Source organism: Siphateles boraxobius, unplaced genomic scaffold (assembly GCF_051911475.1).
Source record: "Siphateles boraxobius isolate OS27281-9 unplaced genomic scaffold, OSU_SipBor_1 39, whole genome shotgun sequence".
In the NCBI taxonomy this organism is placed as follows: Eukaryota; Metazoa; Chordata; class Actinopteri; order Cypriniformes; family Leuciscidae; genus Siphateles; species Siphateles boraxobius.
Window position 1 is genome coordinate 2,193,366 of NW_027509019.1, and position 17,285 is coordinate 2,210,650.

The 17,285-nt window shown below is 40.5% G+C and overlaps 1 protein-coding gene across 1 annotated transcript in view; it reads left to right on the plus strand.

Annotated features, from left to right (window-relative positions):
* ift80 (intraflagellar transport 80 homolog (Chlamydomonas)) overlaps window positions 1–5,208 on the plus strand; it is a 36,221-nt gene extending 31,013 nt beyond the window's left edge. Inside the window, exons 17-20 of the mRNA XM_077197343.1 lie at window positions 3,418–3,507; window positions 3,581–3,753; window positions 4,492–4,615; window positions 4,819–5,208. Of these exons, the coding sequence (XP_077053458.1) occupies window positions 3,418–3,507; window positions 3,581–3,753; window positions 4,492–4,615; window positions 4,819–4,929 (498 nt within the window). The 3' untranslated portion in view covers window positions 4,930–5,208. The remainder of the gene's footprint in view (window positions 1–3,417; window positions 3,508–3,580; window positions 3,754–4,491; window positions 4,616–4,818) is intronic.
* Window positions 5,209–17,285: the final 12,077 nt, after the last annotated feature.

Consider the following 17,285-nt stretch of genomic DNA (forward strand, 5'->3'; position numbering starts at 1 on the left):
ATGCCACACTTGATGGCACTTTGGGCACATTGCCAGGTCCAGGGTGGAGAATGGCTCTCACTCTGCCTAGAGCGAACTCAAGGCAAGAGGGAGCGACAGATAGCGCCTGCAAGTCCCCATCTCTCTCGAGTGACGTGATGGTTAGCAGGAAGGCTAGTTTCAGGGAAAAAAATTTCTCAGACACCTCGTCTATGGGTTCGAAGGGTGCCAGGGATAACCCTTCAAGAACCACAGCTAGGTCCCAGACGGGAGCCCTGGCTTGGACAACAGGCCTCATTCTCCTAGCTCCACAAAGTAAACGTACTATTAGTGGGTGTCTCCCCGTAGTGCCCACACTTAAAGGCATGTGGATGGTAGCTATGGCCGCCACATAGACCTTAAGCGTGGACGGGGAGAGCCCGTCAGAGAAGCGACCTTAGAGGAACTCCAGTACTGAAGCCCCTGGGCAGTTAACTGGGTCCAGCTGATGATATCTGCACCATAAATTGAATACATTCCATTTTAAGGCACAAAGTTTCCTCGTGGAGGGGGCTCTAGAGTTTAGAAGGATCTTAACAACCTCAGATGAGAGACCAGCATTTGGCATTTGGGGAGCTGGATCCGTGAGGGAAAACCAAGGCAGACAATGTGTGTTCTCGAGAGAGGCGAACAGATCCACTTCCGCCTGGCCGAACTTTCTCCATATCACCTCCACCATCTCGGGGTGGAGTCTCCATTCCCCGGGGCTCAGCCCCTGCCTCGACATGATGTCTGCCCCCATGTTTTTGACCCCGGGAATAAGCATTGCTCTGAGTTAGAGTAGTTTTCCCTGCGACCACAGAAGAACCTGATGCACCAGTCTGCAGACCGCGATCTCAGGCCCTCCTGCTGATTTATATATGAGACCACCGACGTATTGTCTGTTCGAACTAGAACGTGATGGCCTCTGAGGTCCAGAAAGAAGTGTCTCAGAGCCAGAAACACTGCCTAAATCTCCAGGCAATTGATGTGCCACGAAAGATGATGGTCCTTCCAAAGACCCCTGGTCCCTTGCGGGAAACGTTAATGTAGTTTACTTTTTTCAACGTTTCCTGCTTCTCTGATGGTCAATCAGTGTTTAATTTGGTCACTGCTCTGGTCACAACCTCCAGCAGCTCCTCGAAGGCAGGAGAATGAGGTGCCGGGACCTCAAATTCTCCTGCCTCGATGCCCAAAATATCTAAATCCTTGGATCCAGAGAATTCAAGCATGGGGTCCTCGTCGTGGGCGGAAGAAGCCGCAGAGGAAGCTTCTGACTCCTGAACGGGGCCGACAGAGCTGGCCGCTGAATGTTGAGAAAGGGCCGAAGCCGTCTCAACATTGTCAACCTTGGACTTTTTTGTGGACTTACTGCTGCTAAGAAAATGCTTGCCTTACGCTGGAAACCCCCACATTCTATAGCGTGGACTCACTGGATACACCCTTTCTTGGACATTGCGAACATGGAGCTCTCAGTGGCAAGATTACATGGAGCCTCTCAGAAGACTATTTCATCATGGTCAGGTGTCATTTCAAAAAATTAAGGAGCGTCTTTAAGATCTATATCTTATGTTTTTATTTTTATTTATTGTATTTGGAGTTTGATCTGCACTGCTCTTAAACTATGTTTGCTCTGAATGTACTCTTGGGAGATTGGGGTGGGGGACTTGGTCGCCTTGGGAATTTGGGAGGGAAAATAGAAATGAGAATATGTTCAGAATGATGTTTATGTCTACTTTTGTTTCTGTACAATAACATTCTCTGACTCAATAAAAATTTGATCAAAAAAAAAAAAAACATTGTCAACCTTAGCAGACGTGGGTCCTGAACCACGGGGAGTGCGAGCCTGGCCTGTCTCATCGAACAGGGCTAGGCGGGAGCAGAGCGTTCTGAGTCAGCAGATCACAGTTCACACAGATAGCACCCTTTGAGCACTGCTCAACTCCCAAACATATGACACAGAGTGAGTGTGTGTCACCCTCGCTCAAATAACGCGGGCAAGGGGACGCACACTGTCTGAAAATCTTTTTACTCGCCATTATAACAATATCTGCTTGTTTTAACTGACAGACAACACCAAATAAGACAGACAAGGCAACATAGAATGCTTGCTGAAGACCAGAAGCTGACTCTGTTATGATCCGCCGTCCTTTTATAGCTTCCGTATCGCCGTCACATGCGGTGTCACGAGTGATGTCATGACGCAACACCAATCGAGAATGGACTAGTTCCATACAGGCTTCAGACCCATCACGCTGAAGGCATTCCCCAAAGTGTCGTCTTTTGACGCAGCGCAAGTCAAGTCAAGTCACCTTTATTTATGTAGCGCTTTTTACAATACAGATTGTTTCAAAGCAGCTTTACAGAGATACGAACAGTGTATGATTATGATTCAGGCAGCATTATAGGTCAGAAGTCAGATTGGATCAGAACTTTCACAATATTTATCCAGTTCATCTGGTTGGGGTCGGAGTCATCACGCCGGTATGGAAACGAGTTTGTCGAGGTGTCCATGTGGCCTTCACAGTGTTGATGAGGCTGGCACTTCAGGGATGCGTTGTCGTTGTGTCCAGGCGCAGATCCTTCATCAGATCTGGATATGGCCTGGATCCGGCGGACTGCGGTAAACCTTGGGATAAACAGAGAGACTAATATTAGCGTAGACGCCATCCTACTTATGATGTACCAAGTACATCAGGATTTATGGGAAGTGTTCCCGGTTCCGGCTGATCTAAACTATGCAGCCTAACATTGAATTATAGAAGTCTACAATGTGTTATGTGAATGCTAAGCCAAAGAGATGTGTTTTTAGGCTGTGTCTGCTTCCCGGACCATTGCGCAAGCGCAAAAGAGGTCGTGTTTTACCTCGAAAGGGAACTATGATCTTTAAAAAAGTGACTTATGTTACAAAACATTTCTGTTTCAATTAAAGGTTGTTATTTTGAATTTTCCATTCATCAAAGAATCCTGACAATTGATGAAGCAGTTTGATATAATAACCATTATTAATAATGGAGCACCAAAAATAATTGAGCAGCATATTAGAATAATTTCTGAAGGATCATAAAAAAATATATAATTATTCCATGCTTCTGATCGAACACTAATGAATTTATCTGTTGATTTAGCTGACAAACTCTCTCCGCTGGCTGTGTTTTGCTAATTTATCAACAGAACACTGTCAAGACAAGTCACCTTCATTTATACAACGCAGATTGTTTTAAGCAGATTTACAGTGATAATAGGAAAATAATGCAGCAAAGTTTGTTTCTGCTGTACAGCAGATCTTGAAGAAAATAGTGTAATAGTCCAGCTGAAGTCAGTTCAGTGATGGTTCATCTGTGAGTGAGTGTGACTATCATCAGAGCTAAAGTGTAGAGTTGCAGCACTGGGTGTTCCTGACGCTGTTCTCTCTCTCAGGATCAGGTGCTCTGGTCGTGTCTGGCAGGGCTGGCGATGGCCAATCGGGAGCTGAGCACAGCAGAAGTGGCGTATGCAGCCATTGGAGAGGTGAATCTGCACACTACTGTGGGAGAACGTCTCGCATCAGAGGCTCTTTAACACTCGTCTCTGTCTCTGCTAGATTGATAAGGTGCAGTACATAAACTTCATAAAGGATCTGCCGTCGAAGGACTCGTGTCTCGCACACATCCTGCTGTTCAGCGGACACGTGCAGGAGGCCGAGGCCAGTCTGCTGCAGGCCAACCTCACGTATCACGCCATCCAGATCCACATCAACCTCTACAACTGGGACAGGTGCACTCCGCCACTGATACGAGTCCACTCCGTGTAGGGTTGGGTATCTTTTTAATTTTAACGATTACGATTTTAATTCTGCTTATCGATTCCGATTCTTATAAGGTAAAAAAAAAAAAACGTATTGCAAACTTATAGCTGAATATCATGAACCAAAAACAGGCTAAAGATCACTTACACAAGGAATGTTTGCCTGTGGTTTAAAAATACATTAGAAAATCAACTAGACGTAACTAATATACATTTCAAGCATTATTAAAGACAATAAACACTAAAAAAGAACAAATAAAAAATGATCAATCACAGTGTTTCAAGATTTTCAGGTATTCATGTACACAAACTAATCACGTGTAAAATAACACTGCACTTTATAAATAAAACATACTTTACAAATATAGTTACAAAAGTTATTCAGTCAAGAACAAGTGAATCTTCTCTTTGTCTTTTGTTGTTTGATTAGTGTTATTATAGAGACGGCATCAGGAATATTAGGCTGCTGTCACTTTAAGAGCTGCACGGATCCAACATACTGTTACACATGTGCCTGCAGCGCTGAAAACAGTCGTCTCGCGCTTGAATGGTTCAAAATCACATTAAAATCACTTTTTCTGTGAGTGCGTTTTATAACAAGTATCTGATTCCTGACCTCAAATATTCGATTCCAGAATTGGACTCCCAACCCTAGGTCTGTGTGTGTGTGTGTGTGTGTGTCGTGCTCATGCATGTCTCTCTTCACAGGGCTCTGGAGTTGGCGGTGAAGTACAAAACCCACGTGGACACTGTCCTCGCTCACAGACGGAAGTTCCTGCAGGACTTCAACAAACAGGAAACCAACAAGAGATTCCTGCAGTACTCTGAGGGAGTATGTTCACCTGCATGCTCTTATCTGTAGCACTATTCACACACACACACACACACTTACACACGCTCACACACACACTCACACACACACACACACACACACACACACACACACTGTTTTTTGATGGGATTGAAGTCATCACAGAGAATTCAGGCTTTTATTATGTTGTAATGTAATGTTTCTTCATTCCTGCTTTTGCTCAGGTGGAAGTGGACTGGGAGAAGATCCAGGCTAAAATTGAAATGGAGTTTGCTAAAGAGCGGGAAAGAGCAGCCAGCTCATCCATCAGAAGCAGTGTGTCTGTTCGCCGCTAGACACACACACACACACACCTCTAGCATAGTTCAGGTAAACTGAGGTCTGGATCCCAGTCAGCCAGCCATTACTGATCTACAGACTCAGACTCTTCAACACTCACTGTTATGAGTTCATATCTCAGCACCTGAAAACTACACATCAGCCTTTTAACAGGCATCATGTCTCACTCGGCTGTTATTTATATCCTATTATCTCATGAAGATTTTGTAAAAAGTTGTTTTTGTATAACATAAGTTTGATTTATGTTTATGCAATAAATGCAGATTTGAAATAAAGCTCAAATTGTCAAAATCTAAATATTTAATCCAGAAAATTATCCCATGCACATTGAATCAGTAAAAGTAGAAAAAGTAGGGATTTTCTTTTATCTGATACGTATCAGCTATCCTTTATTTTACGCCTGGTGCCATGCAGTAGGTGGCGCCATCTAGTGGGTTTGCCTACCGCCATTAAAAGGAAAAGAAGAAGTGACGAATAGATTTGGGGATATTAATAAGGATCTTGCAGATAAATCTTCAATGTTTACTTGCATTTTATTGTTGATAACAACTTAATACTATCCAGTCAATTGCTCTTGCGTATGTATAGTTACACTTATAAGCCTGACCATAAGTTGACCACTGCATTAGTACTGCTGATGCTCACTCTACACCACCATCAGTGACCGTTCTCTATGGGGCATCTACATCTGATCATGGACCATTTGTATGACTGTTGATATGGAAAGTCTGCCTGAGATAATATATAATAATATATATAATAATAAACTTTATTTTATATAGCGCCTTAGTTTCTCAAAGCGCTTCACAAGAACATAATAAAACAAACAATTAAACAATGCATTACTGACAGAAAAAACGAAATAAAATACAAAATAAAAACATTATGAAATATAGGATTAATAATAATAATTCAACAATTTTAAACAATTATGTAAAAGCTACCCTAAACAAATAAGTTTTAAGTGAGGATTTAAAAACACTAAGAGTTTCTGCTTGCCTAATCTCAAAAGGCAGGGAATTCCAGAGTTTTGGAGCATTCGACGAAAAGGCCCTATCACCCATGGATTTTAGTCGGGTATGCAGAACAATTAAAAGGCCAGCTTTCAAAGAACGGAGATCACGTGCTGGTGTGTAAGGGGTTAAAAGTTCAGTTCGATAAGGTGTCAGTCCATGCAAGGCCTTATAAGTAAGCATTAAGATTTTAAAATCAACACGGAACCTGACAGGGAGCCAGTGTAAAGATTCAAGTACCGGAGTAATATGATCCCTTGTCCTGTTTCCAGACAGAATTCGAGCGGCAGAATTTTGTACCAACTGAAGTTTGTTAAGGGTAGCTTTTGAAACCCCAGCCAACAAAGCATTACAGTAATCGATATGGGAAAATACAAAAATGTTCTTTAGCTTTTCAGCCACAGGGAGTGACAACATGGGACGTAATCTGGCTATATTTTTGAGATGAAAAAATGATGTCCTGACAGTACTCTGAACATGAGGAACAAAAGTCAAATTATTATCAAATATCACCCCCAGATTTTTTAATTTAGTCTGAAATTTAAGTGTAGAACCTTCTACACTAAATGTGGGGGAACCAGCCTTCCGTAGCTGGTGAGATGAACCAATGAGCATTACTTCCGTCTTGTCACTGTTTAGACATAAAAAATTTCTAGACATCCATTCTTTTATCTCAGAAATACAAAACGAAAGATGAGACACAGCCACACTTACATCAGGTTTTGAATGTATATAAACCTGGGTATCATCTGCATAAAAGTGAAAACTGAGTCCAAGTGATTTTAAAAGTTGACCAAGAGGATAAACGTATATGTTAAAAAGTATAGGGCCCAGGATAGAACCTTGAGGGACACCAGAATGCACTACACCAATAGCAGACCTGAAACCACCCATAGCAACAAACTGCTTTCTATCAGAAAGATAGGACTTAAACCAGCTTAGTGCAGTATCAGAAACACCAAAAACAGATTCTAACCGAGCAAGTAAAATATTATGATCAACAGTGTCTGAAGCGGCACTAAGATCAAGAAGAATAAAAATAGAGAGACTGCCGGAATCAGAAGCGATTAACAAGTCACTAGTAACCTTAACCAATGCTGTCTCAGTGCTGTGCAGTTTACAGAATCCTGATTGAAGGGGCTCATAGAGATTATTTGCAGCTAGATGGGAGTGCAATTGAATAGCAACAATTCGCTCTAAAATTTTGGCAAGAAAGGGAAGACTGGAAATGGGACAGAAATTATTTAGATTGTCAACGTTTGTGGTTTTTTTTTTTTTGGTACAGGAGTCAAAGCAGCAGTTTTAAATGTTTCTGGCACCACACCAGTGCACAGAGAATCATTTATAATATTCAGCACAATAGGACATAAAATAGCAAAACATGATTGGAACAGACAAGTTGGTACAGGATCAACTATGGAAGTGGCAGCTTTTTTTTTTTTGAAACCTCATTACAAAGAGAATGAAGGTCCAATATGGAAAAATTTGATAGAGGGGTACCAGAAAATTCAGGAGTGATTGTGTGAGAAAAAGATGAAGGAAGAGTAGAAATGATACATTTACGGAGGTTATCAATCTTTGAGCTAAAAAAATCAAGAAACCTATTACAGAGGTGAGTCGAAGCTGGAGCAGTTGAATAACTGTTACATTTAAAAAGTTTGTTAATAGAATAAAACAATTGTTTTGGGTGGTTCTGATTATTATCAATTATCTGTGCAAAATAAGCAGACCTGGCCGATACAATTTGGGTCTTATATTCAAGTAAGTGATCTTTCCAAGCCTGGTGAAAGACAGTCAAGCCAGACATACGTGATTTCAAAGGCGCAAATAAGTCCAGGCCAGACGAAAGAACAGAATTTAACATGAGAACTTTGTCCTCCAGAGCATCAGATGAAGAAAATGCGTTCAAGGAAATACCAATAAAATCTGAGAAATCAGAGGGTTCAATCAATCTCCATTTGCGATAGTTAATAATGATAGAAGAGGTAGTGTTTATATCAGGCAGTTCCATATTAAAAAAGATAGACAGATGATCAGACAGCCCCAAGTCTGAGGTGTACAACTGTGACACAAATGAGCCGTTTAAAATCACCAAATCAAGAGTATGGCCTTTATTATGTGTAGGACAGTCCACGAGCTGGTTCAAATTGAAGCACTCCAATAAAGATAAAAACTCTTTTGTTGTTATGGAATCTTTTTTGTCCATATGGATGTTAAAGTCCCCCAAAATTAAAGTTCTGTCAAATTTGAGGCATAGCAAGGACAACATATCTGCAAATTCAGATAGAAAGTCTTTATTTTTCTTAGGAGGCCTGTAGACTGTAGCTATGGCAGTGGAAATGTGGGCAGGTAAACTCAAAACAATACATTCAAATGAGTTAAACTGTGGAACAACCCCAGGACTCAAGCTGAGATGGTTATTATATAGCACAATAATACCCCCCACCTCTTCCGGAGGAACGCGGGAGATCAAATAAGCCATATCCAGCAGGAGTAAGTTCATTAAAGAGAACACCATCTGACTCTTTGTGCCAGGTTTCCGTAGACATGCAACACACAAGATCCAGTTTACGTTCTGTAATAATGTCAGATAGTATCATAGCCTTGTTATTGACAGATCGCGTATTGAAAAGCGCAGAGTTTACCAGACGGGGAGCAGTTAAAACCAGAGAAGCAACCTCGCGCTTGGGAAACAAGTTGTTGGAATTAACCCCGCTAGGCCTGCCCAACAGCGTTTGGGATTTGCGCAGAAATGCAGGACAAGCAACGGAGGATGCAACAGTGGATGTAACAGATGAGAAGGAAAAGCTGCATCTTGAAGAGCGATGAATATAACGCGTCGGTCGTAGTATTCCAGCATGACTGCAGAGAGTGTATGTGTCATTCGCCAGATAAAAGTTACCCTTAAGGTTCGACAGTTGGCGAACAGTGTAACTTAGGGCCATGTTGGAGAAGTCCACACCAGCCGGGACTTCACAGTGGTGCAAATCCTGGGAGGGACAGCAGAAGAGGCGATTCCAGCGAAGAACAGTCAGTGATAAAAGCAGTAATCCAAAGAGTGAAACGTAATTCCACATCATAGAAGCAGTAATCCAACGGGTGAAGCGTAATTCCTCCTCACGATAAAATAGGCATTCTTCGCAGACTCCAAAACTCTTAATGAATGCTCATCAATAATAATAATAAAAACAATAAAAACTAACAAACGGATGAAAGGAGCGGCAGCCAAAACGTGCCAGCGTACCCTTCCAACCGGAACAGGAACGTTAAATTAGAAGTGAGATGAATTATGAGTTTAAGAGGGCCGGCTTGGTAAAACTAGACTGGACCAAACTGATGAAGTTTAACGAGTTATAATTTAGCTCACAGACAGGAATGTTGGTGGCTTTGGTCAAACTCCTGCTGAACATTTAAAGGTTCTTTACTGGCTTGATAAACAAGGGCTGTTGCCGGAGTCTGTGTTGTCGGTAGCTTTAGTGCCAGTTATCAAGAATAAAGTTTGCATAATTGCAGACCAATTGTACTAGCTAATGTGTTATCAAAAGTTTTGGAAAGAATCTCAATAGATCATTTGCCTTTAAGGCGCAGCATAGTACTGATTTGTACAGAAGAGGATTAGGGTCAAGCAATAATAAAATAATAAAACCATCTCGAGATTAAAGTCATTATAATGCGAAATTAAACTCGTTAAATTTCGAGAAATTAACTCGAAATACAATCTTGAGAATAAACTCATTAAATATCGAGAATAAAGTCGTTGTGTTTCGAGAAAAAACTTGTTATATTTCGAGAAAAAAAACTTGAAATACAATCTTGAGAATAAACTCATTAAATTTCGAGAATAAAGTCGCTGTGTTTCGAGAAAAAACTTGTTATATTTCGAGAAAAAAAACTTGAAATACAATCTTGAGAATAAACTCATTAAATTTCGAGAATAAAGTCGTTGTGTTTAGATAAAAAAACTCGTTAAATTTAGAGAAAAAAGCCGAAATAATCGTGAGAATAAACTCATTAAATTTCGAGAATAAAGTTGTTGTGTTTCGAGAAAAAAAGACGAAATAATCGTGAGAATAAACTCATTAAATTTCGAGAATAAAGTTGTGTTTCGAGAAAAAAAGTCGAAATGAAATTAAAAGAATAACGCATTCGATCAGTGTTCATTGCATAGCTACTGATAGAGGACATGGCAGAGCTGGATCACTTTAGTCAAGCTATATTCTAGACTTTCTTTCAGTAACAAAGAAATACTATCAACTTTAGTTAATTATGACAGAATAATAATTAGCATACAAACTTTAAAGAGAATTTGCAAGCAGCTAGCTCTTTTTAGGAGAAAAAATCTGTCCAATTTGCGCGATGTACTCGCTTTTGTCCAACATGAAATGACAACCAGTGGACAAATGCAAGGTTATCGCTGGCTTCACCTACGCGCGATTCATCTGGGTTTTGTGGTTTCCCAGGATTATTAACTTGTTGATCCTCAAGGTGTGGAATTTCGACGAAGGAGACGCTTGAGAAGACGCCAGTACACTTGCGCTGGCCCAAATGCACTCTGGCATATGGACAGCTATGATAAATTAAAACCGTACGACATTGCCATTAATGGCTGTATAGATGGTTACAGTCGTTACATTCTGTGGATGGAGGCGTACACAACCAACAACGATCCTAAAGTAATAGCCATTTACTTCATAAAAACAGTTACTAGAGGGTGTCCAGTTATTACACTGGTGTCCAGTGACAGTTATTATTCTGTCATAATTAGCTAAAGTTGATCGTATTTCTTACTGAAAGAAAGTCTAAAATAGAGCTTGACTTAGTGACCTAACTCTGACATGTCCTCTATCAGTTGGCTATGCAATGAACACTGATCAAAAGCGTTATTCTCTACATTTCATTTCGACTTTTTTTCTCGAAATGTAATGAGTTTATTTTCACGATTATTTCGATTTATTTCTCAAAAAATTTACCGTTTTGTTCTCGAAAAACAACGACTTTATTCTCGAAATGTAATGAGTTTTTTCTCAAGATTGTGTTTCGACTTTATTCTCGAAATGTAATGATTTTATTCTCAAGATTGTATTTTAGATTGAGTTAATTTCTCGAAATTTAACGAGTTTAATTTCGATTATTATAATGACTTTAATCTCGAGATGGTTTTATTGTTTTATTATTGCTTGGCCCTAATCCTCTTCCGTAGATTTGTATATATGCACTGAAAGAAATAGTAGAGCTGTATAAAAGACAAAATTGATGCCTCTAAAACTTCTGACAGAGTTAATAATAAAAAGATGTTTGGTAAACTAAGACAAAGGCTTGTGCCTGTTCTACCTAATAGCATACTAAGATTTTTTATTTATTTTTACGCCAATCAGAATATGATGATGATAAAATGGGCTAATTTTTAGCTCCTTTCTGACTTACTGTTGTTTCAGTTCCGTTGTAAAGATCACCAATTATTAATTTAGGTCATTTAATCTATAAAGCATCTAAACATTTATGTCATTGTCCGGCTAAGTTCAGTTCTCAATAGTTTTATTAGTTAGTAATATTGTTGAATATTAAGTGCCCCAACTATGCAAGCCAGAGGTGACAGCGGCAAGAACCCAAACTCCATCAGTGACAGAATGGAGAAACCCGGATCAGTCGTTCAGTTCTCCTCTGGCCACCGAACGAACACTGTGAATATGATTCAGGCAGCATCACAGGTCAGAGGTCAGATCGGGATCAGTAGCATTCAAATATTCATCCAGCTCTTTCTGCTTAAAGAGTGATTCATCACGCCAGTATGGAGATGAAGCTGGTCATAGCTTCTGTGCAGAGAACTTGTCTGGTTCTTGTGTCTCTGCTGAGGATCAGTGCCGATGGCTGTCGTGTCGATGAGGCCTTCACAGGGGAGTCTAGTTGACACGGACTCTGCTGACGCTCAGGGCTGTGGGAAAGTTCTTTAACCCTTCGGAGTCTTGGGCTATTTTGGCCGTTTTTGAGTGCTTTTTTTTTTTAAATTTTGCCACATAAACAAATGTTTACCATACCAATGTTTGGTATTATTTTTTTCAGCACAACATCACCTATATGATCAGACAATTAGTTTTTCACTTTGATGTTCTGTATCAACATACTGGACCCAAAATCACACAAAAAACACAAAATCCGAATAGAAAAATGATAGCTTTTCTACTACAAAAAACACAAGCATGCTCAATGAAGCATTTTAAAAGGTTTAAAATGTAAACACAAGTTGTAAATGTCAACATATACAGGCACAATTCAGATATAATCAAGCTATATACAAAAAAAATATGATTTACAAAAAAAAGCAGGTGTAGCCATAGGCTTTTTTTCTTTCTTTTTAGCTCAGCCACTTTTTAAAAAATGTTGTGCACACAATTATTCAGAGAGCTATATTTAAGGCCTTGCATTCCCAGAGTATGAGGGTTACCAAATAGTGCAAATACAAAATAAAAAAATGTAAAATTGAGATAAAATGAAACTATATATCACAAAAAGGAGGTGTGGCAATAGGCGTTTTTTCTTTACTTTTTTGCTTAGAAACTCTACAAAACACTTCATGTACAATTACACAGATATCTACATTACAGGGCTTTCATTCCTTGAGTAAGAGGGGTTCCTCAATAGTGCAAATATACCAAACAAAAGGTAAAATTTACACAAAATCAAACTATACATACAAGTATTTACAACAAATATCAGGTGTTTTTTATTTAATTTTATTTTTTATCTGTGCCACTCCTCAAAACAGTTTATCTAAATCTACTCCTAAACTACCTAAACTACTCCTAAACTACTCTCAAAATCTACTCAAACTCTTCCAAAAACTAGCAATTATATCTCTCTATACATGATATATATAACCGTATATATGTCTCTCTTTGTCAACTCCGTAAATCCTCTGCCTTTCAATTTCGCTTCTTTGCTCAGTTGGCTCCTCCTCCATTCCCTCAAACGTGCAGCCTGAAGAGAAGAGTCAGCAGATTCACACATTTTTCTCCGTTTTGTTTTATGACAAACACCGACGAAGTTATTAGAATAAATGCAACGCCTGTCGCATCACATCTGGCGTTCTTTTACGAACGCGTCAATATTTGTTTATATAAAGTTTAAATGATCATATCTCCGTTTTTACTTGGTCTATCAACACAAAACAAAAAGTAACATAGAATTTCAAGCCAGCACTTTCGACAGAAGTGGACGGCAGCGCTCAACGTGACTTTGTTTTTATGCTTCAACATCTTAAACAGGTCATTTAACTTGATCACGCCGGCGTGATCGGCGACCCCAAAGAGTTAAACCCCCTAACTCAAGCTCATACAGAAGCAGGGTGTTGAAGATGTGGATTTTGTGTGTGTTAGTATTTTTGGTAATTGGAGATTGACTGACTTGTTTTCTTCTACATGTTGGCGCCCAGCAACCCAAATCTGCAACCTGGAAGGTCACGACGTGCCTAACTTCAGGGTCCGATTTTTAGCCGATTTTTATGGAGATATGCGTCGGTCTATCTGTCCATGTGTGGAAAATGTCTGTTTATCTATTTATCAGAATCATTCAAACTGAAGCAATGACGTAGCTTAGACCTTGGTGAAGAGTATAATTGCAGTGATTTTTGTAACTGTAAGAGGGGCGGCCTATGAACTCCTCGTGAGTCCTGAAGCTGACTTCTGCTGATGAAACTGCAAACGATCCTCAGTAAAAAAATTCTTTAATTTATTATAATTCTGACTCTTGTCTTAAATTGACTGCACTTCTAACTCCTGGCCTTAATTAATCATATCTGGTCTTTGGGTCTTTAATTATAAATCCCCTAACAGTTAATGGTGGAGAATGCGGGCAATTATTCTTTGATGACAATCTGGCTAATCAACAAACAAGGTAGGACGTTTTTTTTTTTTTTTTTTAATAGGACTGTCTTGGAGCAAGAGTTTGAGAGAAGGGAGAGTGATAATGCTTACACTTTTGAGTGGGAGCACGAAGAGCCTGTCGTGATTACGTCTCGGACACCAGGCCGTGCTGTAGGTGTAGGCACCCCCACTGTCAGAGTGTTGTAACGTGATTGTTGTAGGCCTAATGACAATTATAGGTGTATCTTCGCAAACCTGACTCTCGATCTCTCCCATTTCGGACAGGGGTACCCTGAACTTAGTGATTCAGACAGGTAGGGATTTAGATAAATTAAATAATAGAAATAGGGTTGTTTGCCAGGGATGCATCAGGAAAAATCCAGAGGAAAATAAAAATGTTGACCCAAATTGGCTCGGACCAGTATGTAACGTTGTGATTTTAAGTGTGCTTTGCAGTTTCATCATGCAGAAGCAAAGCTGTGTGATTCAAAGATCGCCGCCTACATCTCTGCTGCTATAACTTCAAGTGAGTTTTAAAAGTGACTAAGAAATGGCAGACAAATTGAGTAACTTGATCAGTAACTTGAACAGTCCTGCAACAACTAGTGAGACGGAAGAGAGCAAACACTGTATGCAGCTCTGCTCTGAAGCCCCCACTTCAAAAGAGATTTGCAAAAAAATGATAAAGAAAATTTTATTCAGGGTTTTGATTACGATTGGCAATTTAAACAACAAATTGACTGGCTACAAACAAAGAAAGATAATGATGAAGATTATGATTTGCCCTATTGTGATTGAATCCGCCACTGGTGGACTGTCAAAATAATAGAGAGAACCCTAACAGTGTTGTTAAGCCAATATAATAGAAGTAGAGTGTTTGAGTTCATAGTGCTCCCTTGCAAGAATTATAATAAACCATTCTAATGACTATATAGAAATTTCATAAACACAATCTTCCAAATATTAGTTAATATATTGAGAATTATTATTTTGGTAAAACTGCTTAAAGGCTATATATATATGCATTATAAAATGATTTTGAGTTTGTGATCTGACCAATCTGAAGGATGTGTGAGTCTGATGAGTCTGAAACCGGGGCTGGCGGATTAAAGTGTGAATGAAACACGGGTTTTAATTTATTTCTGTCAGGTCCATTTAAGTCAAGAACACACATGACAATAGAAATTTTTAGGAAATTTGTATTGAATAAATTGCAATTCAGTTGATAATTAAAATTTGGCGGTATGGCTCTGTTCAGGGAGTCCTCTGACCTTTCATGAGCACCATGAAATAGCAGAGAGTTAGAGGACAGCAGCAGCATTAGGGAACGCTCACAGTTTAGTACTGGGAGAGCAGAACTATTCCCCCATATGAACAGAGCAGCAACGATGACAGAATAGCAAATGTCACGTTAAACACGATAAGGAGTAGCTGGGGAGGTGGTGGGTTGCAGAAAGCGAGCTGCAAGCAGTTAGGAGCAAACTGAATCTGTTTAAATAGGGCGCCCTGATTTGAGCGTAGCCATTAGTAGCGAGGGGAGATGAACAGCTGATGCGCTGATGCAGCTCAGCAGAGCAGATCGCTGATTAGACCGTGTTGTTGGCCAATAGCGTTAGCAGCATCTTGACTACTTGACCTGCCAGAACTGACGCTGATGCTCAATAGACATGAAAGAGGGTATGAATTCTCCTGTACGCAGGAGGGAGTTTGATGCTGACTGTCACTGAACTAAGGACTTTGGTGGCAGTGAACGGGCTGATGAATTTGAGAGCTAACTTGTTACAAAGGGAGCGGAGCGGAATGTTCTTGGTTGAAAGCCACACCTTTTGACCTACGATGTATACGGGAGGCTTTGACCGGTGGCGATCGACCTTAGCCTTGGTGCGTGCCCCGACCTGGAGGAGAGTCTCACGGGCTCTGTTCCAGATGTGGTGACACCTCTGGACGAATGCGTGGGTGGAGGGGACTGCGACTTCGGATTCCAGACTTGGAAAAATAGGTGGCTGGTAACCTAGAGCTACATTCAAATGGAGAGAGCCCCGTGGATGATACTGGTAACGAGTTATGTGCATACTCAACCATTGAAAGTCTCTCAGGTAAAATGCACTCGGGAGTGGACGGGCGTTCGGAGCAATCAAAAATGTGAGACAAAGCATCAGGTTTGATGTTTTTGGAACCCGGACGTAAGAAAGAACAAAATCAAAACGACAGAAAAAAAGTGCCCACCGAGCTTGCCTGGAGTTAAGTCTTTTGGCAGATCTGATATATTCCAAGTTCTTGTTATCGGTCCAAACGATAAAAGGTACCCCCTGACCCTTCTAACCAATGATGCCAATCCTCCAACGCTAACTTGACCGCCAACAACTCTCTGTTACCAATGTCATAGTTATGTTCGGCAGATAATAGATGATGGGACAAAAACGCGCAAGGATGCATCTTGTCGTCCGTGGAAGAGCGCTGGGAAAGAACCGTACCTACCCCCACCTCTGACGCATAAACCTCTACCACGAACTGACATGACGGATCAGGGGCTATCAAAATGGGAGCCAAAACAAATGCAAATGCAGCTTCGGCTCCACCAGACCACCTGAACGTGGTTCTGGAGGACGTCAAGGCAGTCAGCGGAGCGGCTAGTTGGCTGAAATTGATCCATCCATGATGATCAGATCGTTTTGTCACGCCCAGTAAGACAGCGAATTCAATTGTGAGTGAAAATAAGGAAGTTTATTGATAACAAGGTGATGGAGTAGTAATGAATGGTCAGATGAAGCATGTGCCCGGAAACAGTCTCTCTTGGAGTGCAGGGACGCAGAAGGACAACCCGATCCTCCGTGGAAGATGAAGGGACGACAGAAGTCCAACTCGAACCCAGAGAAGACTCAAGGAACTAGGAGACAGGCAGGAGACAAGACACAACACTGGGAAACATCCACAACGATCTGACAAACGCAAGGCGAAAGACCATGAGTATAAATAGCCACTACTGATCAGATGCAGCTGGCGCCGATGATCAGATAAGTGTTGATCAGCGGTCACACCCACACAAAAACAGAGAGCGAGAAAGAGTCAGTGAATTCATGAACCGTGACACCGTATGCATCAGGTGCTGTGGATAACCTGTGATTATCTGACTGATAAGACGAAGTGTGGTCGCCTTTGGCTTGAGACTTCACCAGAAGTTATTTTGCGTTATTTGTTTTCCTTGTAATTCTTTCAAGTTTATTTCCTTTTGTAATCAATGTTGTTATACTTTTTTCAGTGTTACTTTAATAAACATGTACTTTTTTGATTAATTTGGCTTCCCCGTTAATGTTACACTGCCCTGAGCCAAGCGGGTTGTAACACTGTTTATTGTAATATTATTTATGTACATTGAAAACCATGGCATGATTAAATAAAGTGGCGCACCAGAGTTGTTGGCAGTTTTGTCAGAGGACGGACACATTTGACAGGTCTGGATGTGATCTTAAACCAGACAAT